Source organism: Alternaria burnsii, assembly GCF_013036055.1.
Source record: "Alternaria burnsii strain CBS107.38 chromosome Unknown 705, whole genome shotgun sequence".
Taxonomy (NCBI): Eukaryota; Fungi; Ascomycota; class Dothideomycetes; order Pleosporales; family Pleosporaceae; genus Alternaria; species Alternaria burnsii.
Genome location: NW_024066107.1, coordinates 746723 through 773563, shown reverse-complemented (window position 1 = coordinate 773563; position 26841 = coordinate 746723). Strand labels below are relative to the sequence as shown.

Sequence of the window (26841 nt, the reverse complement as noted above, 5' to 3'; positions counted from 1 at the left end):
TGATATCCAAGATCAGTCTACAGCTTGAACTCGGCGTTACTTAGCTCCCAGCCCACTCCACCACCTTCTCTCCTCCCAGCCAGTCTCTCAGCCAAGCCAAGCTTCTTGTCCCTGTTTCTCTCTGTACACAACTCATACACTGTGCTCAGGTTCAATACCAACGAATGGAACGGCGGGCTGTCATCCACAAGCTCACTAAGGATACCCTTAGCGTCCGAAATACGACCCGTGTAGAGTAAGCACACGGCCAAATTCTGCGCTACCATGCCATCTTCAGGATGTTGCTCGTGCAGGGTCTTGAAAGACTCGGCAGCAGCTTCATAGTCCGAGTTGGCAAGTTGGATCAGAGCGTTTAGTGTGCCGTCTACGAGAGCATCTACAGAAGCAGCAGATGCGCGGGCTAGACAACGCCGTGCTGATTGCATATCACCAACCCTCAGCCAGACGAGTGTTTCCATGATGGATATCTCCCTTGTTTGTTCACCGTCTGCTGCAAGTGTTGCCAGGTGTCGTCCTGCGCCCTCAAGATCACCCATCTCTACCAGCACGTTGGCGACGCGGATACCGCAGTCTCGTAATCTCGACCGCCACATTGCCTTATCGTCGTCTGAGCTTGCCTTGAGGATGCTCTCCCTACACTCTCGTGCAAGCTCATAGTATCCCATTATGCCCTTTCGCCACTCTCCATAGCCCAGTGCTGCCAACCGAACGACGAGGAGGCGTAGATGCCAGGGTACGAGATGCGCGTTCGTGAGTGGGTGTCGGTAAAAGGCGCTATTCAAGTCACCCAAGACCTTGGATTCCTGAGCAGCCAGGGCATGCTCCTGCAATAGACAGAGACATGCCAGGCGGACATGTATCAGATGTAATAGTGTATCGTGGTCGCCTGCGGCAGCCGAGATGAGGTTGCGCGCGGCGGCGATGGCAGCCAGGCGATAGTGTCCTGATAGGAGAAGGGTGTCTATGGGCGAGGATATTGGCGGCGCGTGCGGCGCATTGAGGAAGGGGGCCGGTACATTGTTCACGGGTAGGACGTGGTAGGCCTGGGGGTCTTGCAGAAAGCTGAAGTCCTTGTGGGGAATGTCGTCGATGCCGCGCGATGGGGCATCGTGGGACGGCTGCGGGGAAGCTCGAGGCCGCGCTGGCGACCGGATGCGCGCAGGCAGGCTGGGTGTGCTCTCAGCGAGAGGGCTGCATCATCTTGTAAGCGTGTTTCTTGGTGTCGTATTCCATGCCGGCTGAATACAAGGGGCGCATACTCGTCTACAACTATGTCATCGACGTCGAGCGGACCTTTTGTGCTGCGCCGAGGAAGGGCATCTGCCTCTGTTAGTCATGCCAACGTGGATGCGTGCAGCAGTCAACGCACTTCGTCGTCGCTCGTCGCCCGACACACTACGACTATGGCCTCCTCCGGGTGGAACCTGCATCGTGTCGATGGTCGCTGCTGCTTAGACGGCTGTCACCAGCGCTCCGATGTTCGGCAGTAGGCCATGTAATTGCGGGGATCGCCCAATCACGACCCCTGCCACCGGGGAGACGACTCCACTAACTTTTCATATGCGCCACGAACCTGGGCCAGAGGAAGAGTCAAAGGCGAACGGCCAATTGACTCAAAACCGTCCGTCAGCTTGCCTCCCACTCTTCTCTCCCACGTCTTGCTTTTCCCGTCTCTGCTGCTGCTGCTCTCCCCTCCGTGTATAGTAATATCCCGTCCCCCAGTGGACGCCCATCCCCGTCATGCAGCAGTCACGCACACGAGCTGTAAATGCTCTCAAGGGCAACCGCAACTTTTCCACCACAGCACAAAGATTCGCTGTCTCGCCCTTCCGCAGGCCTGCACAGGCTGTCTCGAGCAAAATCACCCAAGAAGATGCGAAGCGACCTCAGAGTACCCAGGCGGCCGCTGCCACACAAACAGCGTCGCGGTCAAGACCGTCGCCCGCCTTCAATCGCGAGGACTACAAGGATGTCCAGCCATTGAAGCAGTACCGTTCGCCTGCAATGGACCACTCTTTTGTTGGCATGACTGGTGGAGAGATCTTCCACGAGATGATGCTCCGCCAGGGCGTCAAGCACATCTGTACGCCATTTTGCACTGAAGATACCAATCGTGGATTTTAGACTAACACCCACCAGTTGGATACCCCGGTGGTGCCATTCTCCCCGTCTTCGATGCGATTTACCAGTCAAAACACTTCGACTTTATCCTTCCGCGACATGAACAGGGTGCCGGCCACATGGCAGAGGGTTACGCCCGCGCAAGTGGAAAGCCCGGTGTTGTGCTCGTTACTTCTGGACCCGGTGCCACCAACGTCGTCACACCCATGCAGGATGCGCTGATGGATGGAACACCTCTGGTTGTTTTCTGCGGTCAGGTCGTTACCAGCGCAATTGGATCCGATGCTTTCCAGGAAGCTGACATGGTCGGCATCACAAGGCCTTGCACAAAGTGGAACGTTCTCGTCAAGAATGTTGCTGAACTCCCGCGGAGAATCAACGAGGCTTTCGAGATTGCCACAAGTGGACGACCGGGACCCGTTCTCGTTGACCTGCCCAAGGATGTTACCGCCAGTGTCCTCCAAAGAGCGATTCCCATGAGCAGCACCCTGCCCACACCTGTCAGTGCCGCGACCATTGCTGCGCGCGAGCTCAGCAAGCAACAGCTTGAAAACTCCATCCGACGATCTGCCGACCTGATTAACATGGCGAAGAAGCCCGTCATCTACGCCGGACAGGGTATCCTCCAAACTGAGGACGGACCAGCGCTTCTTAAGGAGCTCGCTGACAAGGTCAACATTCCCGTTACCACTACCCTGCAAGGTCTTGGAGGATACGACGAGCTGGACCCCAAGTCTCTCCACATGCTCGGTATGCACGGCTCGGCCTATGCCAACATGGCCATGCAGGAGGCCGATTTGATTCTCGCCCTCGGCGCTCGTTTCGATGACCGTATCACTGGTGCCATCTCCAAGTTCGCACCTGCGGCAAAGGCGGCTGCGGCTGAGGGTCGTGGAGGTATCATTCACTTCGAGATTATGCCCAAGAACATCAACAAGGTCGTACAGGCAACTGAGGCCGTTGAGGGTGATCTCGGCACCAACCTAAAGCAGCTCTTGCCCCTCGTTAACCAAGTTCCTGAGAGACCGGAGTGGCTGGGACAAATCGCCGCCTGGAAGGAGCGTTTCCCGTGGGCCTATGAGAAGGAGGGCGAGAACGGCCTGATCAAGCCACAGACCGTCATGGAGAAGCTCTCTGACCTCACGGCGAACCGCAAGGAAGAGACCATTCTCACAACTGGTGTTGGCCAGCATCAGATGTGGTGCGCCCAGCACTACCGATGGAGATATCCCCGTACCATGATTACATCTGGTGGTCTCGGGACCATGGGCTACGGTCTGCCTGCCGCCATCGGTGCCAAGGTCGCGCGACCTGACTGCACCGTCATTGACATTGACGGTGACTCCTCCTTCAGCATGACCTTGACCGAGCTCTCAACGGCTGCCGAGTTCAACATTGGCGTCAAGGTCATCATTCTCAACAACGAGGAGCAGGGTATGGTTACCCAATGGCAAACTCTCTTCTACACCGACCGATTCGCGCATACTCACCAGCGCAACGCCGATTTCGTCAAGCTCGGTGACGCCATGGGTGTCCAGGCTAAGCGATGCATCAAGCCCGAGGAGCTTGAGGACTCGCTGAAGTGGCTCCTCGAGAGCGATGGTCCGGCTCTGCTGGAGATCGTCACTGACCAGAAGGTACCTGTGTTGCCCATGGTGCCCGCAGGAAGTGGTCTACACGAGTTTATGATTTACGACGAGAGTAAGTTTATAGTTTGTGTGAAACGACGACCTATACTAATGTCGAATAGAAACCATCAAGGACCGAAGAAAGCAAACCAAGGAGCGATCCGGTCGTTAAAGCCATGACTGGTGTAGATGTTTGATTCACGTGTAACTTCATTCGTTGTGTATATTCTTGGGTCGGCACTGGCGTTTTACTCCTTTTTGTTTAGCATATCCTTCTAGGCAGTCAGTGCATATGATTTGGTTTTTCTCTCTTTGGAAAAGTCGGTAAATCAAAAGCGAGATATCAGTCTTATATTTTAGTAAGAGTTGGGGACGGGAGAAGACGAATGATACATGGAGGTGAAGAGCTATTATCGCCATCGCAAGTCGAAATCGAGTATGTAGAGTGGGGCGTGTGCATCATTGACCGTGGTACGTACGAATTTGAGAAGAACATTGATTTGATGGTTTTGCAACATGATCTCCTGTGGTTGGTCACTCTCGCTACCCGGATTTTCTCCAATGATTGCAATTTTATATTCTCTGATTCACGGTCGTCGTTTCTATGTATATTGACTTGCACTCGCTTTCCATGGATTTGGGCTATCGCAGAACCACACTGTGCGGCAACGATGGAAGAACCACGATTTAACGTGAATAAGAGGAAACATTTCAAGCTCGTTTTGCACTTCACTTTAGTTTCAGCTACCTACCAGGCGAACCAATTCTACGTCGGCTGATCGGATTTCGGTATCTGGCAAGCCTACACGGAATCACCCATAGAAGGCCCTCGGCTTCGTATCTTTTGGTTTAATAAACCACATCATCCTAGACACGTATGAGTATCTTCTCACGATGAACTCTTCGGCTACATCGAAATGCTGGAAAAGACGAAACACCTCACTCTTTTCCTCCCCTACGACGACAGACGGAGACATCAGCAGGAGAAATATCTCCAGATCCGATACGCCTATGCTGTCACCGTTAACGTCCCCTTCGGCGCGATCTTTATCGTCGTCAGCTACACCATCAGGCACGACATACCTTATGGATCCTGGCGTAGAGTCAGCAACCAGGTCCCACTTCCGCCGCCGCCATAACACTTCTCCCCTATGCTCCTCATTAGATAGCGACATCATAAACCAGGACCACAGTGTTGCAGTCGATCCCGCCGTATGCACATCACTTCTTCGAAGGTCACCGAGGGTTTCCCCTAGACGTTCACCACCATCACGTCGTACCACAAACGTTATTAACCCCTTTACGAATACAACGCTTCCATTTCAATGTCATCAGGACCGAGAGACTTGCACCTCCACCAGCCGCGGTATCGATCAGCCTTCATCATCTGAATCTGACATCTACTACCCAGGACAGTCATTGCCGGTGTCTTTCTCTTCATCAGAGACATTACTTGATGAACCTCGTTCTTCATTCGACTCTACCGAAGTCGAGGTGCTAAGTACACCTTTCCTACCTAGGGCTATTAAGGAAGGAGAAAGATCAACTGAGACGCGGAAGCCACCGGTTATCACCATTATTGAAGAAGGAAGAGAATGGTGGGGGTTCAAGGACGAGGGTATGCGGAGGGCGGCGACGGCACTGGGCGTTGATTTTCCCGCGGGATGTTGTGAGGCTGCATATGGGGGTATAGAAGAACAAAACGCTAGGGAAGAGCATGGCATGGCGTTTTGGCATAGAAATGGGAGGATAGAAAGGCACGCCGCTAGCGAGGATGATGAGGGTGAGAAGATAGATGGCGAGACAGAAGTTGGTCTTAAGAGAGCGATCTGGAAGACGAAGAGAGCGACTTTAGGGAGAGTTCTTCGGCGCTTGCATTGTGGCAAACTGTGATGGTCGCTAGATGACTTTGTACATCACCAACGATCAGAACCATAAGTTACCATTTCGGGATCATCCCATCTCAGCAACATAAATCTCACATCCAACGGTGTGAAAGGTTGTGTGACGAGAAGCAGGAAGAGGAAGAGGGGGATGAGAGTCAGACCATGGCAAGAGATCTAACAGAAGCCTGAGTTAAACGACAGGGTATCAAATGGCATTATTCTCACACTCCTAGGCCGAACTCAATTTCATCGTCATTTCGCTATCTAGGCTTTCTTTCTCTAAGTCATTGCTTCCTCTCTCTAACCCAACCCTGGTGTATGTTCGAGCCAGCTTCATTGCTATTGAGTTCGTATGAATTTCTTGATACAGTCTGTTCAAGCTGTTCGACAGCACCTGTAAGACGGTTAAGGTTCTAGTAAATTCGTGTTCAGAACTCCAGTAGAACAAGGTAGGTTCGATCATCGTGGAGCGAGGTGGGCGAGACTGGGTCGAATCACAGTGTCTTGAACATGTTTGGCGATATGAAGGTTGATAGTAGAGCGAGAAGTACGCTCAACATCTACTGCAATGTCAGCAACGAACATATCATGGAAACATGCAGTTTAAAACGAACCTTGGACTTCATGCTGAAGATTGAGATGTTTGCGCCCAAGCAGGTGCCATACGAGAACAAGGGAGGGAGGACAAGTTGCGACGAGAGTGACTATGGCGATGATAGATCCATCAGACATAGTGCTCATGGTATAACACTATTCGGGCCAGAAACTTGTGTTCCGGTAGTTCAGACTTTGTGAGATACTGTAATGAATCGATCTGAATTGGCATATGCTTGGTAAATTTAACCCTCTGCTTATGGAAGAAAAGATTTAAGAAATCGTGGTCGAGGACTCCTACATATGACATGCCACCTTGGCCTCGTCAGATAGCCACAATGCCCATCCGCCCCGACGCAGTCCCCTGGCAAGACGCATTCCACTGTCCCGACGCAGTCCCCTGTCTCAACGCAGTCCCCTGTCCCACTATGCACCCAATAGCTGCTTCCGCGACCTCGCTTGTTAGACTGACAGGCTGTGCATCTTGCCCATAACGCCCACGATTACTCTGGGAAGCTATGCCCGGAACCTGCTTAGCCATAAAAGTTGTCAAGTTGTCTGGGTCGCGTGCACTGGCTCTGAACATGTCCCCTCAGCTTTGGTGATGATGCTATTCGAGACAGGGATATTGTAGCAACAGCACAGTGGTTGACATACTGAAGGGCAAAGGCTCGATTATCTCTGATGTATACTTAGTCGTTACTTTGATTATCTAATGTCGTCTTGCTGATACCGGGTGCGATAGGCAGTTTTAGGCTTCCGGCAAAACGAGAGCCCGATAATCAACGAGATCACTCAGAGCTGTTCAATTCAATGGTCAAGTCAACCTCGGGGCTACCATGACGCTTTCTGCAACGGATAGAAAATCATCATTTAGACTGCGCTTCCGGAAGTAGCAGAGATCTCTTCTATAGATGGTAGTAAGACTCGTGATCCTCAGTGCCGAAATCGATAGACACAATTAATTCCATCCTGGATTCAGATCTTGCCTCGTTGGTGGTGTTGCAACAACGGGTGGGCCGCCACTTCGCGTCTTCTTCACCGGTGCAACATGCATTCGGCCTTGCAGAGCCCAGTTTCCCAGCTCTGAAGTCCAGGTTTTGCTGATTGGGCGATGGTATGCGGGTTCTCAAAACGGTATGGGGCGGGTTGCTTAGCATTCCAGGTTTTATTCGATTGGCTGATCTGAAGCAAGGCTGAAGTATATCATTCTCTTCGTGACGGTGCCTACCCTTTTCTTTCCATACTTCAATCGAGTCTTCCATCTTGTTTGCCACCCTAATACAGTGATGTATTGCTCATCATGCCTCAACAAAACAAAAGGTACGCAACGCGAATCCCTCGTAGTGTATGGAAGCAGCACAGCGAGACGATAGAAACGCTGTTTCTCTGCGAAGATAAAACCCTCAGTATTGTCATGGGCACAATGAAACGTCGTGGGTTCTATGCGAGGTCAGTGGCTCCTTGATAGAACTCTCTCTGCACAGCACGTATCTCAGTTGACGCATATACAGTGAATCTCAGTACGGGCGCCAACTCAAGATATGGGATATACGAAAGAACTGGAAGAAGGGGGACCGGTCTCAAACAACCCGTTTCTTTGAGAAGATAGATGATATGAGAGAAGTGATAGCATTATGGATTGATACCTTGGGAAAGCTAGAAGACCATATTGCATTAGTTTTTCAGTTTTGGCCAGGGGCAGGTAAGTTAATGGTATCGCAAGTATAAACGTGCGCTAGTTGCACTCTGGAAATTTTACACGAACTTGCTGACTGTCTCAAGAACTCGAGGGCATTGTATCTGAAGACTTGTCGAATCTTGTTCGAAAGCTATCAGAAGTTTCGGAACTTTACAACTTCTACGTCAGGCACGTCAAGAACATGCTAAAGGAACGCAATTTGCCTGTCATCCCACCTAAGTGGAGGCATTTCTTATGGGTTTGCTTCCATGAGCTTCAAATGAGATGCATGAGGCTTGAGCCCACCTTAGAAGGTGTGCTCTATTTTGTGACAGCAGATTGCGAGCTGATCAGTACTGTAGGTCTCTTGGAGATGACTGGTGAGGTGATTTCCATCGAGAGGTGTATCTTGGAGCTTTCGAAGCGCAATATAAATATAGAAGATTACCTCTCAACAGATGGAATTGCAAACCCATACATATCAGATCCGGATCTCTGTCGCCACACACAATGCGACAGAGAAGAGTTGTCTTCCTCTCCAATGCAAACATGGGATACTCGCATGTGGGAGTCGATGGGTGTTACATGCGAGGAATGGATCACTAGAGGATGGGACATCTTTTTTTTGGGAGTTGGGGATAACTTGGAGGATGATCGGATGAGCGCGTTCATTGGATCGGGTTCGTGTACGTTGCTTGAATGAGAGAACGGACAGACATTGTGTTAGTGTATCCGTGCAAGCGCGCGGAAAAGGCCCGCTATGACATGTGAACTTCTCCCACGTCGTCTCCACATTAACTTACAACATCCAAACCTCAACTATGCCGCGACGCAGTTGGACGCCCGAAGAATCTAAAGCGCAATTATCATCGCATGGCGACTCACGATCCCACGAAGCGCGCACGCATAAGAAACACCACCGATCGCATCGCTCGCGCTCTCCCCGTCGCGACGATGACGGCCACCGACACAAACGACACCGTTCGCGCTCACCACGTGCGCCAAAACCCCTAGCTTTACCTTATAAAGCGAAGCCGCTATCGAAGCGACAGTACGATGAGTACAGACCGCTGTTCCAGTCTTATCTGGACATACAAAAGCAGATACAACTCGATGATCTAGATGAGCGGGAGATCAAGGGACGATGGAAGAGTTTCGTCAGTCGCTGGTATGCGCCCACATCCTCCTACGCTTTAAACAAACAGACCAGCCAATACTAACATTTCAGGAACCGTGGAGACCTAGCACGAAGCTGGTATGACCCATCCATGCTGAAAACAGCCCAAGAAACCGTACAATCCTACCGCGCATCCTCCCCTCGCGCTCCTGCGAAACGAGCCTCACCAACCTATACATCAAAAGAGGAGGCGACATCAGACCAAAGCGACGATGACTTTGGCCCAGCACCACCCACAAACCTACAACGGCACCAAGGCCACGGCCCGACAATCCCCAAACTAGACGACCTGACCTACCGCAACGAGCTACGCGCCGAGGATCGCGAGAAAGGCCAGATGGACTACGTAGACGACATCCGTCACGCGCGCAAAAACGACCGCAAATCGCAGAAGGAGGCCTTGGAAGACCTCGTCCCGCGCGCCGACCCAGGCTCCCGCGAACGCCAGCTAGAGAAGAAGCGCGAAACAACGTCCACGCTGAACTCCTTCCGCGAAGCCAAAGAGGCTGGGGAACTAGAGGTGCCAGAGTCGGATCTAATGGGCGATGACGGCATAGACATGTATAAGAAGAAGAAAAAGGAGCAGGAGAGGCAGAAGAATGAGAGGGAGATACGGAGGGAGGAGATTGCAAGGGCGAGAGAGGCGGAGAGGAATGAGAGATTGGCGGAAAGAAGGGAGAAGGAGGGCAAGACCATGGACTTCTTAAGACAGATTGCTGCAGAGAGATTTGGGTAGGTGGAGGGTTCGGTTATGATACTGGGTAGGATAGCGCTGTCACGATTGAGTAGGCAGTGAACACTTCTTGGATGCAGCGTATAGGTTCATAGTTGACCTGACTGATGCCAGTCCTGCGTGATTGAGTGTAATATACAGATATCAGAACCTCCAAATGAGTTTGTGCTTGCGAGACGCTAGTAGCCTTGGTGCCATCATCATATTCAACCCATATACTCCTAGATTCCGTTCTTATGCTCCAAAATTCATACATCCTCACGATGCCGCCGCAGCACTACCTCTGCCCTTCTTTCTGTCATGATTCACGATGCCTCTCTTCCGATGATTCTGCGCCGTCTTCCACCTAACGTACAGCATGATGAAGTCCTTGAGACCCACAAACATACAGCCACCAACAACACTTCTTCCCCAACGCGTCTGGAGGAAGCCTGTTGGCTTGCCCACCCCGCCTACCTTGCCACCGGTGTTAATCCAGCCGCCGAGCCAGGACATTGCTGGCGCGCCAGTCGGAGGTGTGACCCACGAGCTAGGCAGGGTATGCTTGAGCAATTCACCCATTGCAGCGGCTATGGTGGGGAAGATAAGGGCACCGAGGATGGTGTCAGCGAGGGATGTGGTGGAGAAAGTGACGCCGCGTTCGCGTCGAACACGTCGAGGTCGTGGGGCAGCGGGCTGCATGGGAATGTTGGGCGCAGGTGCTACATCTGGTTGAGCATCGTCGATAAACTGAGCAGCCCGTATGTCGGCCTCGTCTTGGTCGTCTTGTGGAGGCGCGTCGATTGGTCCTGCTGGGGCTCGTGCAGCTTGTACAGGAGGATCCTCAGGCGCGTCATCGTCATGGACTTCGCCATCGTTGTTCCAATCTGCAAAGATGTCCAAGTCGAGTTCAATCTCCACCTCTTCTACCACGTCCTCATCGCCCAAATGGTCGTGGTCGTGGTCGTGATCGTGTTGGGCTTGTGCCTGTACATCTGCGGTTGTGTCTTCGCCAGCTCGCGGCTGGATCTCCTTCAACCACTGCTGCTCTCGTGGTAACCAGACTCGTTCGTAGTATGCGTTATAGAAACCTCGGAGGTATGGTAGCGCGGCGAAGGTGAAAGCGGCGCTCGGTGGCCACTGCAGCTGTAGCATATCATCGCCTGGCTGCCCGGAGCTGACGAAGAAGATGAGAGGGAGGAACGGTAGGAATGAGTCGGCGAAGGTTGTTCGGCTTGCGACTAGAACCGTCGGTATCAGGGGCAGTCCAAGATCCAGCCTCCAGTGATGCCTCAGATGTTCGAGCCACTGCATTGTGACCGAGTTGACCGCGCGGTTTGGCGTCTCGTAAAGCGGCCCAAGGATTTGCAGCGCATCCTGCGTACCGAATATCTGGTATATAGTCGCAGTCCCAGAAAGCGTCAAAGTCGAATAGAGCGCTGTGCCTGTGACGAGTGCGAAGCCAGGGAGCAGCAGGCTACCAGTGAGGCGCTCGACACTCCGAACAACGTCCACCACGTAGCTTCTCGGCCGTTGTACCCTGATCTCGCTCTTGCATTGGGGGCACAATATCTTCCCTGCCGACTTACCAGCTTGCCGTCGTGAGCTTGGCGCTTCCATGTCGGCTATCCAGTCTAACAGGCACTTCTCGTGCGCCACCAGTGAGCATGCGCAAGGCGACCGCCACTCCGATGTTGTCTCGTCATCTTCCGTCTCGTCATTGAAGCAGATCCAGCACCTCCGTGGTTCATCATCCTCTTCTTGTTGTGGCGCGGTGGTTTGCGCACGTGTCTCTTCCTGCTCCTGAGGCGCGGAAGTGGTTGACTGTGTAGACGGTGTGTTGAGTAGTAGCGTTTGCGAGTCTACTGACTGGCCAGAGAAGCTGCTCGATCGCTCCATTTGCTCTTGCTGCGAGGACGACGATTCGGCAGGTGGTGCGGGTCTATGTCGCGACGCGGGGCGCTGAGACGGGAGAGACGCCATGACGGCTGATTGTCTATTAATGGACGTGGGGATTTTGGTGGGCGGTGGTATGGCTGAACAAAAATGGACTAGTTTGACAGCCCAGACATTTGGTCCAGGACAGCAGGTGCTGCTAGAATTGTCGCAAAAAAGTGTACAGATGTTTCAACGTCGGACTGCGGCTCGGTGTTTGTTGATTGGAGTTGCCGAAGATCTACAAGACGTCACCAACACCCTGACACCTGTAGCGCGCCAAGACCATGCACGTGCGCATCAACTTCATCTGATTCATGTACGTCCACGCTTCCCACTACATGTACAGGATGTAAGGTCCCTATTACTCTCCCCATATCTCATGGACATGCTGAGCAGTCGCAAATTTTTGAAGCACGATGCTGTACTGAACCAAAAGCAGAAACCAAACATCCACCAATCCATCATGGCCAAAGCCTTCTCAATCTCGTTCATTCCGAAAGCCTTCCAAAGTGACCCAGCTTCTCGTTCCTTCGTCTCATTCGCTCCTCCTTATTACGCGGTTTGTGACGCTTACGAACAGCCTGAGTAGGCTTTCCCTAGAACTGTTAGTGGTCAACAAAGTGTCATCAGTCGAAACACCAGCACAACTTACAAGAGAGAAATCAGTCATCTCGCCAGACCCCGAAACTGGGCCCCATCGAGGATCTGGTACCCCATTCGTAGTTGATGTGGAAACCATGTAATGAAACCTGTTACCGTAATCTGGTCCTGGTAGTACTCGTGGATGTGGTCGTGGAGTAACGGGAGGTGTAGCAGCATGACCCGGCGGGTTGCTCACAACAAATTCACGCCTGACAGCTTGACGAAAGTGATCCGGGTACTGTGGGCGTGGGACGTCGAACGCGGGCTGGCTGGAATCGCGCTGAGGCTGACGATGGGCCATCCGGTGCTCGAGTGTCGCGAGCTGCCGATTGACAAGATTCTGGTGCTCGATAGTGTTGGGAGAGTCGCCAAATGACGATTCTTGGAGTATCGTTTGGCTTGGCTCTGGTCCAGGGGATACGCTCTCATAAGAAACCTCATATACCTTTGCAACGATCTCAACAAAAGATCCACTGAGACAAGAAGAATTGCAAGTCAAAAAAAAATTTATTTACGTACCTTGGTCATCTCGTGTGGCGGCTCATGTGGAGAACACGTCTCATACGCCTCTTCCATTGTTGGCAGCCCCTGGGAGAGTGGAGCGGGCGACTTGCCGTTGGTGGTTGTAGTGCTTGGGCGAATAGGCGGTGGGAAGATTGGATCCAGACGCCAGTGTGAGGTGACGCTGTCGCAGTCCGAGAGACTTGCGAAGCTATGGGCGTAGCGGCCGTCATCTTGATCATCCTCCTGCACTTTAGTCCTCCCTGTACCCTCCACGCCACCTTGCTCACAGACTTTAACCCAACCCTTCCCCTCCACGTACTCAATCTCAAAATGGGGAATGGGAGGATAGTACTGTACCGGAACGATATCAGGATCCACCTGATCGCCATCCTTGGTCAAACACTCTGAGCAGTCCAAGCGGCTCTCTTCAAGTAGATACTTCTGATGTGCCTCAAAGGTTCCGGGACATTCGGTGTGTGCGCAGTGGTACTGACAAAGGAAGTGCTCTCGTGGGCCGTCGTAGTGGGATATGAAGAACATGATACACATGGTGGCGTTTGGCTATGGACGTTGAACAAGCAAGTGTAATGGGAGACCACCGACGTAGATTGTGTGCGGCCAATGGTGGTTGCGAGATGAACAAACTCGAATATCAACAAGAGGAATAATTCGAAATCAGAATTGGAAAGGTAAGTGACCGTGGCAACGAGGATAAAAGTTGCACAGACCAGCCGCGCGGCGCAATCCTGTTCATAGCAAACGAAGAGATGGAAGTGACCGCGAGTTGTTGTCCTTCCTATGGTCAGATGACCGAATCTCAAGAACTTCTGACACAATTGGTAAAGTCTGAATTCTGGTGGAAAGCATACGATATGATTGATACCGATGGAACATGAAAGCATGAAAATGAGATGAAAAGAATTGTGGGAAAGACTTTGTAGAAGGTGTTGGAATATTGAAGTGAAGCACTGATTCTATGGACGATTTGGTTATATAGGCAGCACACTAGTGGGTGTGGAAGGTACCAATAACAACAAATGAGATGGCTCCTTCTCATCAGTAGGCAGTATGCAAGCCCTCATCGTCTTACCATCCTTCGATCTTGAAATCATATTTCCTGTCTCCTTTTCCTGTTTCAATCGGTTTCGCATCACCATCATACAACGTTCTCTCAAAATAAGTCACCTTCCCTTCTCGATCACACAACACTATGATATTTTTCTGGGTACCGTAGCACCCACTTGTAGCATCCAGCGCTTTCGCTTTGACCACGTCGCCCACCTCATGCGCAGGCATCTTGTGCTCTTCAAGATGGTCTCTTCCAATGGCTGGAACAAATATGCTGTAACGCAGTTGGTTGAGGTACATGTCCCACTCCTCATTCTCTTTCTGTCGGGGCATGGTGTCTGTGGTCAGAATATCGAGAAGACGGTTGATGAGCTGATCCTGGGACTCGTTGGCAGCGACAGACTTGGCAATGGCAGCACGCGTCCAGTCCTCTCCATTGATCACTTTGGGCCAGGTGCGGTCGTTGTAGGCGGCATTGCTGAGAGCCCGAGTTTCATCTGGCTTTTGCAGGAGATGAATTACGCCATGAACATCGGGAGTGCGGTTGCTCACGATCGCAAGACCTTTCTCTCCCTCTTTGACAACATCTTGAATGAATCCATAGCACAGAGAGAACCCACCAACACCCTCGACACCATCTTCTTCTATCATTCGTTTTGCGAACTGTTCTGTACTCTCCCCCTTCGCTGGGTTGGACTTTAACCAAGCGTTTGGAATGAGCCCTCTACTTCGCGCGCCTTCTACGATTTTTTCGTCTTCTTCACGGTAGTTGGTCAAGACTGCAATTCGACCTTGACGGGTCACACCCAGCCAGGTGCCATGAACGGGACGGTGAAGATCGTAGCCGCCCAAGACTTGGGTGTCTGGAGATGGCCACCATGTTGCCTCTGCTGTTGGACGATGTAGATACTCCTAGTATGCGTTAGTTGTAGGAGTTAATGCTTGTAGACCACAATGCGTACGTCTCGGTTGTTGAGTAATATGAATGGATAGTCCGGATGGGCTGTTGTGAGAATGGCGATGCACATTTTGATGTTGTTACGGCTAAGTCGTAGACAAGTCTATGTGAGGGAAAGAAGATACTGCGATGTATTGTTTTGTGGCGTTCAATAACTCGGAAAATGACGGACCAAGCAGATTATTTACCGAAGTGCAGTATGAGCGGTGTGAATGAGTGCCAACAGGTGCTTCAACGCTCAGTCATATACGTGGTTCCAACCGTACAGGACGTGGAGTGAGGTGGGACGACACATGGCGAGATGAAGGTTGCGACCGAGGCGTTCTGATGTCCCTGTGATGTAGCAAGGTGCGACCTCGGGTCAACAACGGAGAAGGCAGTGTCTACTTTGTTCATCACTGTTTCGACGCGCAGACACTGCGCAATCTCTAAATTGCAACGTGCCAGAGAGCTGTGTGAGCCCCCCATTTTCTAGACACATGGCACGACATGACTGTTCCTGCAGCGGAGTAACCTCACGGAGGTGTCCGAAAACGTCGTCTCACGTGCCGACGGAACCCCGGCCCCAATGTCGAGCTAGGATCCCTGCCCAACGTCACAGCCCCGGTTGCACTTTCCTCTGCGTCAGCCCTATTTCCTCCACCAAACCTTCAATACCTCAGGAAATAGACCGGCAAGCTCCCGGTGTATAGCATACGGCACCTGTCAACGACCGAAACCATAATGGCAGCCAATTTCGCCCCGTATCAAGACATACCCGAATCGTCACGCGCGCTCTCCCCACCGCCAGTCCATTCGCCGAGGACATCTATTGACCGCACACGGAATATCATATCGCCTCCCACACGCGCATACGAGCAACATGACTACTTCCAGGGCCAGTCACCTGTCTCCCCACCCGCAGAACCAGATACCGAGCGCATAGCATGGGACCAGCCGTCTCGGAGCACAGGCTTCGGCCGCTCCCGCGAGGATGTGGATATGTTCACCACGTCTCTGGGCTGGAGACTGGACTACGAGGCTTGTCTGGCATACCTCCTGCTTCCACCAGCAGGTGGGGTGTTGCTACTGGTCTTGGAGCACCAAAGTGACTATGTGCGGTTCCACGCATGGCAGAGCAGTCTGCTATTCGCCTTCGTCTTTGTGGTGCACATCATATTCAGCTGGTCGAGTTTCATATCCTGGGTCCTGTTCATCGGAGACTTGGCAGGCATAGGGTGGTTGACTTGGAGGGCCTATCTGGATGGCGAGTTCATATCATAATCTACAGACAGACCTACTTGCTAACGATTGAACAGCTGCGACGCTTGACCGATACGAAGTTCCATTCTTTGGCTCGCTAGCGAGCTCTATACTCGATGACGAATAGAACCACACAGAGATCTTGAGGTTTACGTCGATATGAGCTATATACAATCTGGGCAAGCATGGTGTTCATGGAGTTCATGACAGCAACGAGTTGTCAATTGACGTGGAATGTTATAGACTTTGATAATTCGATTTTTTGTTATTGGCAGCCTCGCGACTGTCATCATGGAAACACGTCACACAAGACATAGTCGGAAGGTGAATCATATACTCATGAGGTAAGCCGACAAGGACCTGAGGGCTCACGTCTCTCGCTAAGCTTGTTGCCTCGCCTCCATCAGCAACCACCATCAATGGCGGAGTACTGCATCACCATGTCTCGTACATGTTCGGGACGCCGCCTTATCAGCGCGGTCGCGAAAGTCATCAGTTGCTTCGCCGCTACGACTCAAGTATCACCACTTCCCATGATGACGGCAATAACAACTTTTACAAACACAAAGGCAGTTACTGGCTTAAGGATAAGGGGAAACTTTTAATTGAACGCCAAACGAAATTCAATGTGTTCGATCACAGAAATTCGATGCCAGAAACGGTTGCGCACGACATTTCTTGTCGATGATCAAATCCGCTGAAGGCGGATCCAATCCGGTCTTTCGACTCGATATGAACAACGACATGGTTGTCATCGCCTGCGTACCATATCCGGTTGCCGGACCTGAATTCTTGCTGACTCCGGTAGAGATTACGAGTGTAGAGTTTGCACGTTTGCATCATCCTACCGAAGACAGCATTGTGGACCGACACAATTTGTATTGCAGGCTTGGAGTATTTCCAATATACATGCAACCCGAATTCTAGTCTGAAGCAGCAATGCGGGAAGCGATCTGGAATGAGAAGACGGTATTACGGAGGAGGCCAAGGAGAGCAAATTGATAAGAGCTAAGATGAACTCAAGCTTTCTTCCAGGCTCAAGATTGTGGTTACAAACTACATGTTCCAAGGACACATTCAAAGATCTCTACTAATCAGTATCAGGGCAACGACCTTCAGGTTACCTCCGAGCTACGGCCCAATGGGTAAATGCCCCGTAGACACATTACGCTACACCCAAACCATCGGATGATTGTTTTCGTGATTCCCCCGAAACTTCGAAAGCTCAAGTAACTCCATCGTTGCAACTCGTTATTCACAAGAAATTTCTCAACATTGTTAGTCATGTGCTGTCCAAAGGCGAAGCAAGCACATCAGTACTCTTGCAAAGGGATGCATTAGAGACCAATACTTTCGTCGCAAACATTTGAATCACCAGTTCGATCTATTAGCGGAACATATGACCTGGCCGACTGATTCTACAAGCACAAAAGCCAGAGCTTGTAGCATACAAACACAGGATCATGCTGCGACTTTTCAATCATCATGAAAAACTCGACAACGACAGAAATCATGCATAGAGGAAACGAGTGAGAGTTTTGCGACCGTGATGGATGGGTGACGAATGAGACGTACATGTGGCTTGGGAGTGTACGCGAGCAAACTTGGACGCGGTGAAACTTAGTCAAGAGCGACGGGAATGATTCGGATATTATGCTAAGGTTCCTTGTCTCACCAGTCTTAAAAAAGAAAGGGACGTTTTCCGCCAAAGACACGATGAAGAACAGGAGAGTGGATTAGAATGAGCATGACAGCACGGCGATGGAGAGAGCGTGGCGTTAACTCCAACGACGAGGGAGCCCGGCCATGGCCTATATCTGTCATTGGGTGAAGGTTGTAAGCTAACGCGGCTAGTATGGTGTTCACTAAACATCAACTTTCGGCTGCAAGAGGTTTGCTAGCTCGTTTATTACGACCACTAACAACCACAAAAAAGGTCATGATCGAGCGTAAAGTCAGCACAGCACGTCTCATTGATATATTTCTCTCATCATCTGAATTTGTAACATGATGCTCATAAAAGGTAGGAAATAGTCTGGAAGACTGCGCAAAGGGCGGCATCTCTAGGTTCACTAATCACTTACGCCGCATGCTTAACCTAGGCAACGGGCATACATATCTTACCAAACAATGACTGAGAACCTTCCAGGCGGACGAATAGTCACTTTGTCCACCGAGATGCGTCCACAAACATTAGTCACTTTCTGGTCAGTTCCAGCTGTTACATCTAGATGAGAAATCATGCTCGGCCTCGGTGTTCGTATCTTCTGTGCGAGCTCGATACTTAATATATAAAGGGAAGAAAATTTGTACGGTCAAAGCCAGAAACAAGCTATTCAAACCTCCAGTCTCAATACCAGCCCCCAGATCCAACATTTACCAACTCATTCTCAAAGCAACCATGTCTTCGTCCCTCACATACCTCATTACCGGTGCTAACCGTGGCATTGGCAAAGGCTTCATCTCGACCCTCCTCCAACGTCCCAATACCACCGTCATTGCTGGAGTCCGAGACGTCGCCAAGTCGACCTCCGCACTCGAATCCCTTCCCAAAGCTTCAGGCTCCAAGCTCATCATCGTCAAGATTGACTCCTCTGACGAAGCTGACCCCAAGAATGCAGTCGCCGAACTCCAATCCAAGCATGGTATTACCTCCCTCGACATTGTGATCGCCAATGCCGGAATCGCACACTCAGGTACTACCATCATCAACACCTCATCTGACGCGCTCCGCGATCACTTTACCGTCAACACCATCGGCCCCATCCTTCTCTTCCAGGCCGTCAAGCCCCTGCTACAAGCCAGCAAGTCTGGCAACCCCATCTACCTTGGAATCTCCACTGTAATCGGCAGCATGGGTGCTCAGGCAATGCTTGCTGGATTCCCGCAAGTCTTTAGCCCATACGGTGCTAGTAAGGCGGCGTTGAACTGGGCTTTCGCTCGGATCCATTTCGAAGAGTCTTGGTTGACATCGTACGTCACCCACCCTGGCTTGGTCATGACGGATATGGGTAGCACTATCGCCGATCCCGAGGCGCTTAAGGCTGCGGGCGCTATCACCGTTGAGCAGAGTGTGAGTGGTGTCTTGAACACACTGGACAAGGCGGATAGAAACCTTTCTGGGACTTTCCAGAACTGGGATGGAACCACTCTGCCATGGTGATTGATTAGAGCAGAGAGTGTCTGATATATGAGAGCCAGATTTTCATAACAGAGAACGAGAAACAAATGAAACAAATTTCACTGCAATCGCCTTGTGAGAAATATGTTAATGCTATAGACGCGTTTTAGTACGAAGATCTCATGAAGCATGCTAGTAGTGACTGTAGACTCAAGTATATGACAGCTTTTCTTACAAAACACTACGAGCATAACCGAATCAAAGGCTCTCTTAGGAACTGTATATCCTGAGTGCCCTGGAATTGGACACGATGGCATACGCTAGGGAAATACAATCCGTGTATAAGATTGAGCAAGAGTTTGAAAGAAAAGAAGACTTGGCAGAGTTCGTCCATTGATCTCAAATCAAGTTTCAGACTGATACCATTCACTAGAGATTTCGTCGTCTTTCTTCCATACACGTCGCACGCAACTAGTGTAGAGTGAGAAGCGCCCGCAATCATCTGGATCTCGAAGAGTGCTGCGGAAGATGATGGGCAGATCTGCTTAGGAAACAGGACGAGTAAGATGTCACCTTTGGAGCTAACAAAGACCGCCATTTTTTCCTCACGCGAAAGCTCAATACAGGAGAGAACAGCGTGCTGATTACATCGGGTGGGCTCAGAGTCGGAAGTTTCATCCAATTCAGAACAGTGTGTCCATAAAGGCGGAGCTCCTCGTATGACAGGCAGTGTCATATAGGCGAAAGGTTCCGAGGTTAGATCCAGGCTTTGGGTACCGACATCATAGAAATCGGGTCGATGGAGGCCTAATGTCCACACAACGATTTTAATTGCACACAAGCAGAATGATTGGTTGCAGCACTCCATTATCTTCCTCGTGAGCATCGTCTCTGAGCTGTTATAGTCAACCTGGAGGTCGGAACCCTCGCCACATAGAGCGAGCAGGGAATAAATGCAGTCTCGACGTTCGTGTGATTCCTTGGCCGCAAACCAATTGATCAAGTAGATGAGACTTCGACCCTTCAACCCAGTTCTTCCTCTGGTTTGAAGTTTTTGAGTCGGCGGCATGCCGTCAAAATACGATAAAGGTAATAGTTCAAAGGTCATCTCCGCAAGCCCGGCACATAAAGTAACCTGACATGCAAGCGCCACTTCCTGTGTAATCCAGGCCCGCCTCCAGTACTCAGATTGATGGAATTCGAGTCGTTGACGATATTCGATGGTTCCGCGATGATGGTCTAGATCAACATTTGATCCTTGGATGTACGCTTGCTCAACCCTGTCTAGATGTGCAGCAATCTCAGAATTATTTCCAAGCCACGACAGCGCCTCCTTAGCTCGAGAAAAGATCTTTCCCATTTGTTGCACTTGATGATTGCGCTCCTCAACATTGGTCTGATCAATTGACAGCGCATCGACCCACAACCAGTTTTCTAACAGCCTTCGTTTCCGTCTCGCTGTGACTAGAAAACCATAGAGGTTGCTCCGAATGCGGAAGGGTTGTTTGTCAAGGATTATAGTATGTCCTCTTCCCTCCTCACCCCATACATATGAGAGACAGATATAGGACGCCTCGATGGTTGCATGGCGAACCTCACACTGAATGTAGCCTTCGGGTGATATCGCTTCAAGGACACGGATCAATCGAAGCGAAGCTTTAAGGTGATCGAGGGGAGCATGTGTGAATGGTTTTAGTTCGTGTCTCGGCGGCGGTAGGGCAACAAAGCCACGTTGTTTATCGTTTGCCATGATCGGGCGCTCCGTCGCGTAGATGGAAAGATATTACCAGCGGACATATGATGGAAACTTACGAAGTGTGAGCTGCGAATAATTATGGGGGATGAGAGCCCGTCCACACATGACGTTTATGCTCTTAGTGGGGCAGTGCAAGGCTGAATCGTCACGTACAGGAATCTCACGCTCAAGGGTTCGGGCATCTGCTGCAGTGGTAGGAGCATCTATGGCTATATCCCGGCACTTGATTGTGACATAAGTAGAACTCAACAAAGCTTTGCGTACGTTGATATATACATGACTGGTCTGGCTAGGTTCAGCGTCATCTCCAGGAAATTCTTCTGCAGTACATGCGGGTGATTAGAGTTGATCGATTTTGAGCAGCAGTGAAAGTGTTGGGTGTGGTATGAGTAGTAGCTGAATAACGTCAGGACAGGAAGGTGTGTGATGCTCAAAGACTACTACAGGAGCCAGATCGCACCCCAACAGCCACATTCTACCTAGCGCCGTTTACCAATCGCGCTACTATCGCGTGTCGTCATCGCCTTTGCGCTCAAAGACTACCAACGAACGCGAACATCGAATTTCTTGTATTGCATGTCTCCAGCAAACTCACTTCATCCTTTTATCGAAGGCCACATACGTGAACGACTGGGGTTTCAAGACTGTATTCCGCCGCAACGCGTGCTTAGCTTCGATCGTGTTCTCTCTGATGAGCTATAGTACAGCGATGAAAAGCCTTACGAGATCACCCGAAGGCTATGGCCTTAGACCTGGCAGCGATGTGGTCATGGCTCAAAGAGCTGGGTTCGGGAGACTTTGAATTGCAGTATGTCTCAATCTCGCTCTGGTCTTCTACAGGGTGCTCAAGTCTACTCACGAAACCCTGGAGTCATCATGTTTGTTTTGTTGTCTTTTCCCCCTGCAGCCTGACGAAGATACCTTGAAATCGTATTCCCTAGCAGTGTCATACGTTACGAATCACGCCCTTGACGCTCGAAGTTAATATTGTCACACATATCGTTTGCTTTCTGTTCTCGATACTTGATCGTTAGTTGAGCGGCATCTGCTGCGTGACTGAAGTCATAGTGAATGCGTATCTACTCTCAGGCGCTATTGACATGAATGGCTGGACTTACATCTATAATTCCTCCAATCTTTAACATAGTTCCTGTTGGTTTGTGCGCAGCACATGTCTATCACAGCGTTCTGTCGAACATGTCTTTAGTTTAGTCCCTTCGCTATCACCTGTGTGATAGTGCTTTCGGCAGTTTTAATCTCACCTTCACCGCGGATCATCACAAACAAATATCGCTTAGCTTTTTCTTGGACTCAAAGGTAGGTCTTCGTCCAGCTACGTCCAACTCTTCAAACCCAATAACATACCACACCAGTGCGACACACCATACCCACGTTCACGCGCCGTCCAGATCGCTGAGAATGGGGCTCGCGCCTCTGCTCGTCGATACGTACCGCAAGTACAAAAAAGGCACGAACAACTTCGTCCAGTGGCTAGCGGAGACAGCCCGCGCAACTGGTACTGTCGATGATGTGTTCAAAGACAGTCGCCAAGACTTGATACCGCCTACAGGAGGCAGACTGAAGGGAGCGGCTAGGAAAGAGGCAAAGAAAGCCGCACTGACGCAAAATGCTACCGCCACATGTCAGATCACGACCAAGTCGTTCCTCACTCTTGCGGCTGCTATTGCCGCCGACAAGCGCACGTGTGTTTCACCTGAGGTCTTCACAACCTTGCGTGCAGTCATTCGGGGTCGCAAAGATTGTGCAGTTTGGTACTCCATGATATCTGATCAAGCAGACGACGCTGCCAAGGAGAGCAATGAGGGCCACAAACACTTCATTAAGCTTTTGGAGGACGTCCTGGAGATCATCAAGCCGAAACTACCGCAGACTCAACGCCAGCCACTCAAGACTGCTAAGACTGCACCACTACACACCAACAACGCGTTCGAGCACTTGAAGTTCGAGGAGCCTTTAGACACGGAAGATATACCAGAAGCCATCGAGAGTCCAGTCAGGCCCGCCACACAGAAGGTTTCTTACAAGCTCGAACCGTCTGATACCGACGTTTCCTTCGCCATATACTGCTTTCTCAAGGACGCTACACACCTCAGACTTGCTGTTAGGCGAACTTGGCGTGAGTTCGCGAAGGGCGACATAGGGCTCCAAGCCGCTGCGTTGACCATGAACGCCGCCCTGGCTATGATCGAGAAGTTGAGCAACGAATTCGAACAAGCCCATCCACGCTTCAAGGACTCTGGGTCGCAGAAAATGCACTTGGAGATCATTAAATTCATATATAGCAGCTACAGCGAGAGTGGGAAAGGTTCAGCTTTCATCGATGGAGGCGATGAGGATAGCGACCCTTTTGCCTACAAAGAAGGAAAGCAGATACTACGTTCCGACACTGTGATGTGTACGCATACCACCGAATTGGTTATTGGGATCTTCTGGCTTGAAAAGACAAAAGAAAAGTGTCGACTTACCAACGACGAGAGGAAATTCCTCAAGTGCATTTCACAGTTTGTATCGACGCCAGATGAAGAGCCGATGCCTGATAGCTATATGGTGCGTAAAGCTGCGAATAACATGCTGTACGACCGAAACCTGAATACTTGGATCGTATTCTCGTTACAAATATTTTGGGACATGCAGAGAGAGTTAGGGTCATGTCTGCATCTTGGCAAGATGCTCTTTGATAAGACCGGGCAGCAGCTTATCGAACGCTATAAAGCGTACCTCGATGTTGAAGGCCTTGAGAAAATTGGCGCTACGCATGCCACATTTCGCGAAGACATTGTCAGACGCAAGGAATTCATTGAAATCTTGCTCAATAATACATTGGTTCAGGAGGAGTTCGATCAGTGCGAAAAGCAAACAAGTCGACCATTCGATAACATCCCTGGTTTCTCATTACTCAATCACGATCCTGGGCTATGCGGCTTAATCTCTGCGAACATGCGCGATGATTATCATAGGACAGCCATCGACATGGCATCCAATCAAGGACAGATTATTGTCTCAGCTCACCTCTACAATGCTGTCCAGCTATCCGGGAATCTACCAGAAGGCTGGCAGTGGACCGACATGGATTGGCTCATTGAGCGGCAAGGTAGCGATTGGATGTTCATGGGCAAGCGACCGAAGCGAGGTTCCAATTTTGGAAAGCATGTGAACCTCATATTGGGCTTCTCTGCTCATAAGTTCACTGCGGATTACAAGTCCCGCAATTCAGAAGCAGAGACAGAGTGCAACATCGGCGGGGTCCGTCGCCTCGAGTATCATGCACGGCGCTGCGAGTTAGGTACAGACAGGGAGCCACGACGCAAGAAGCCTGTGGGGATGAGCAAGGCGAAGAATGATATTCTTGTCATGGTAGAGTGCCTAGTCAACGACTTTCAAGGCAAACATGATGATACACGCAAACCGCTATCCTCCTTCGAAAAACTCAGTCTCTTCAAATTAGCGATCGAGAAAGACGAGTCTGCTTTCGCATTCGATGTTATGGATCTGAAACTTACATGTATCCGGCTACTACAAGAGATCCAGAAGTACGCTCTTACTTTCGCGCCGCTCGACCATCTCGTGTCCAGGTTTATTGGAGGGCTATCGATGAACGCTGTTATCGGAGATATGCTCTATGATCTGGGTGGGCACCCGCGACATCACACCAGCATCTTCCCAAAGGCAGCCGCCATACTTTGCAAGACCTTACAGGAGAAAGGCAACAATGTTCTCATGGATGCCATGGTATGCCAAGAAGAGATGAAGCTCAATCTCGAAGATTTCAAGGCTGAGGTTGAGCCTAGCTTCGAAAACCCATACGAAGACATCATAGATCTGGACTTCCGCGATATGGTTGGTAATATCATGCTCCATGATGAAAACAGAGGTTTTCGGATGTCTTTCGGCCGTCCAGTATGAACAAATGGAACGATCACTTCACAACCTACTTCCTGGCCTGGTCGCACCTGCATACCTGTGCCGCTCACCTATCGATAGTCTTTGGTGTTGAAAAAGGGAAGAGTGTGGTCCTCATACAAACGATGGACGCTTTGCATAGTTACTAGGCTAGCAATATAAACCTGGCTCCAGAATTATTCTTTGTCTTGGAACGTGATTGGTATAAAGCTTCTGTTCCTGACGTGGAATTACCACCCGATGATGTGCGTATATTACTCCATTCACATGTGTAGAACTTTGCATGATGAGATAAAAAACTTCACTCAGCTCGATGTCAGAAGTTTATCCCTAGATATGACCGTCTAATTAATGCTACCGTCTGAGTCTACAACATTACCATGGCCGCACCAGCCAGAACAAGAAGACTTCTGCCCAAACCCTTGCTCGTCACGGCACCAGAGTTAGTGTTCTCAGCCGCCGCGGCGCTTCCCGTAGCACTTCCAGTAGCACTTGCCGAAGTAGCCATGCTTGCCGTGGTTGATGCACCAGTACTGTTGCTAATGGCCGAAGCCCACTCTCCACCCACACCACCAGCTACATTGACCGTGGCCGATGGGCTAGCAGAACCAGAAGCGGAAGCGGTAGCAGAGCCAGAAGCAGAAGAGGACTTTGTTCCCTCTTCAGTGTCACTCTTCTTCGCATTGCTACCCTTTCCATCGGTGACAATGCTCTCAAAACCACCAGTCATATCGCCGTAGGAGTAGCTGCTTCCAGGGTTCTCGTTCCTGACCTCGACCTTCTCCAAGACCATGGTGTAAGGTGCTTTGCTGTAGTCTGTCTCGCCACCAGCCCACTCAATTGTGCCTTCGGCGTTGTTTGGGTCGCCTCCAGCCCAGATACCAATACGGACGTTCATAGGGGTTTGAGGGTAGTTGCTACCGCCATTTGCATCGGCGAACTGGAGGGTACGGACGACTTTGTCGTCGACGAGCCATGATGTAGAGTCAGAGGTCCAGTGGATGGTGTAGTTGTGGGTTGTGCCTTGTGTGTCAGTGACAGCGGCGTCGGCTTCACGGTCGTGGGTTGTTGTGTTTCCCTTTCCGAAATAGTTTGCTAGAAGGGAGATATGTTAACGTTCTCCCCTTCCGCATATGTACCCTGTACTAGGGGAGATGGAGAGAAATTGTAACTTACTCTGAACATTTGCAGGCTCTCCACCCAACCACTCCCAGTCGATCTCATCCAAATCATCACTCTCAAGAATCGCACTGCTGACCACACCCGTACCCGGCGCAGCTGTCATGATGAAGCTCACGCTGCCAAAGAAGATGTACCATTGTGATTGAATCGTTGGTGCGTCACCAGCTTTGTTGATTGTGAACTCCGCGCCCTTGCTGGTGTAAGAGATGTCACCAGCGGTAACTTTCCAGTTGTCATCGTCGGCACCCTTAGTGAAGTCGTGCGTGTATGTTGACGAGGAGAGGGCGGTATCTGCTGGGCAGGATTTCTTGGTAGGATCACATGATGTGGATGTCTGAGCGAGAGCGGGGATGGCTGTGGAGAGGATAAGGGAAAGAGGGAGTACGGAGACAGTGGGGAAATGCATTATGAGAGAGTTAAACAGTACGAAGTTGATCGACCGCTCCAAACGAATGTCCTTGGAAGTAAGAAAGAACAGAAACGACAGCAACTCAGCGATGAGACAAAAAGGAAGTCTTGGATATGAGGATAAGCATCAAAAAAGAGCCGCGTACCCACACCTTTAATCAAATCCCAGAAAGCTTGAACGAGGAGGTTATCGACGCTTCGGTAGTCACCACAGCCCCATCAAAGTGGGTCATTTATTCATTTCGATAGCCATCGGCATCCCTGATCACCATCCGCACCCGTGGATACGGCCCACGTCCAAT

General features: G+C 50.7%; 9 protein-coding genes across 9 annotated transcripts; 5 read left to right on the top strand and 4 right to left on the bottom strand.

Annotated features, from left to right (window-relative positions):
* Positions 1-17: 17 nt before the first annotated feature.
* On the bottom strand, positions 18-1430 carry GT037_000289 (uncharacterized protein; the record flags this gene model as incomplete). Its single annotated transcript, XM_038925336.1, has 3 exons — positions 18-1191; positions 1260-1320; positions 1370-1430. 3 exons carry the CDS (start codon positions 1428-1430, stop codon positions 18-20), a joined length of 1296 nt encoding a protein of 431 aa, XP_038791192.1.
* Positions 1431-1740: 310 nt separating this feature from the next.
* Positions 1741-3921, top strand: GT037_000288 (acetolactate mitochondrial precursor; the record flags this gene model as incomplete). The annotated part of the gene is made up of 3 exons (XM_038925335.1): positions 1741-2083; positions 2140-3822; positions 3872-3921. The coding sequence occupies 3 exons, from the start codon at positions 1741-1743 to the stop codon at positions 3919-3921; spliced, it is 2076 nt and encodes a 691-aa protein (XP_038791191.1).
* A 745-nt stretch (positions 3922-4666) lies between these two features.
* GT037_000287 (uncharacterized protein) lies at positions 4667-9823 on the top strand (the record flags this gene model as incomplete). Its single annotated transcript, XM_038925334.1, has 8 exons — positions 4667-4847; positions 5161-5367; positions 7327-7366; positions 7517-7681; positions 7744-7934; positions 8015-8596; positions 8940-9078; positions 9139-9823. 8 exons carry the CDS (start codon positions 4667-4669, stop codon positions 9821-9823), a joined length of 2190 nt encoding a protein of 729 aa, XP_038791190.1.
* Positions 9824-10078: 255 nt separating this feature from the next.
* Positions 10079-14979, bottom strand: GT037_000286 (uncharacterized protein; the record flags this gene model as incomplete). Its single annotated transcript, XM_038925333.1, has 6 exons — positions 10079-11787; positions 12312-12333; positions 12390-12824; positions 12899-13444; positions 14165-14863; positions 14914-14979. The coding sequence occupies 6 exons, from the start codon at positions 14977-14979 to the stop codon at positions 10079-10081; spliced, it is 3477 nt and encodes a 1158-aa protein (XP_038791189.1).
* Positions 14980-15632: 653 nt separating this feature from the next.
* GT037_000285 (uncharacterized protein) lies at positions 15633-16172 on the top strand (the record flags this gene model as incomplete). The annotated part of the gene is made up of 1 exon (XM_038925332.1): positions 15633-16172. One exon carries the CDS (start codon positions 15633-15635, stop codon positions 16170-16172), a length of 540 nt encoding a protein of 179 aa, XP_038791188.1.
* A 2380-nt stretch (positions 16173-18552) lies between these two features.
* GT037_000284 (uncharacterized protein) lies at positions 18553-19314 on the top strand (the record flags this gene model as incomplete). Its single annotated transcript, XM_038925331.1, has 1 exon — positions 18553-19314. The coding sequence occupies one exon, from the start codon at positions 18553-18555 to the stop codon at positions 19312-19314; it is 762 nt and encodes a 253-aa protein (XP_038791187.1).
* A 199-nt stretch (positions 19315-19513) lies between these two features.
* Positions 19514-21022, bottom strand: GT037_000283 (uncharacterized protein; the record flags this gene model as incomplete). Its single annotated transcript, XM_038925330.1, has 1 exon — positions 19514-21022. One exon carries the CDS (start codon positions 21020-21022, stop codon positions 19514-19516), a length of 1509 nt encoding a protein of 502 aa, XP_038791186.1.
* Positions 21023-22447: 1425 nt separating this feature from the next.
* GT037_000282 (uncharacterized protein) lies at positions 22448-24952 on the top strand (the record flags this gene model as incomplete). The annotated part of the gene is made up of 1 exon (XM_038925329.1): positions 22448-24952. The coding sequence occupies one exon, from the start codon at positions 22448-22450 to the stop codon at positions 24950-24952; it is 2505 nt and encodes an 834-aa protein (XP_038791185.1).
* A 364-nt stretch (positions 24953-25316) lies between these two features.
* On the bottom strand, positions 25317-26537 carry GT037_000281 (glycoside hydrolase family 16 protein; the record flags this gene model as incomplete). Its single annotated transcript, XM_038925328.1, has 2 exons — positions 25317-26044; positions 26126-26537. 2 exons carry the CDS (start codon positions 26535-26537, stop codon positions 25317-25319), a joined length of 1140 nt encoding a protein of 379 aa, XP_038791184.1.
* Between the last annotated feature and the right edge of the window lie 304 nt (positions 26538-26841).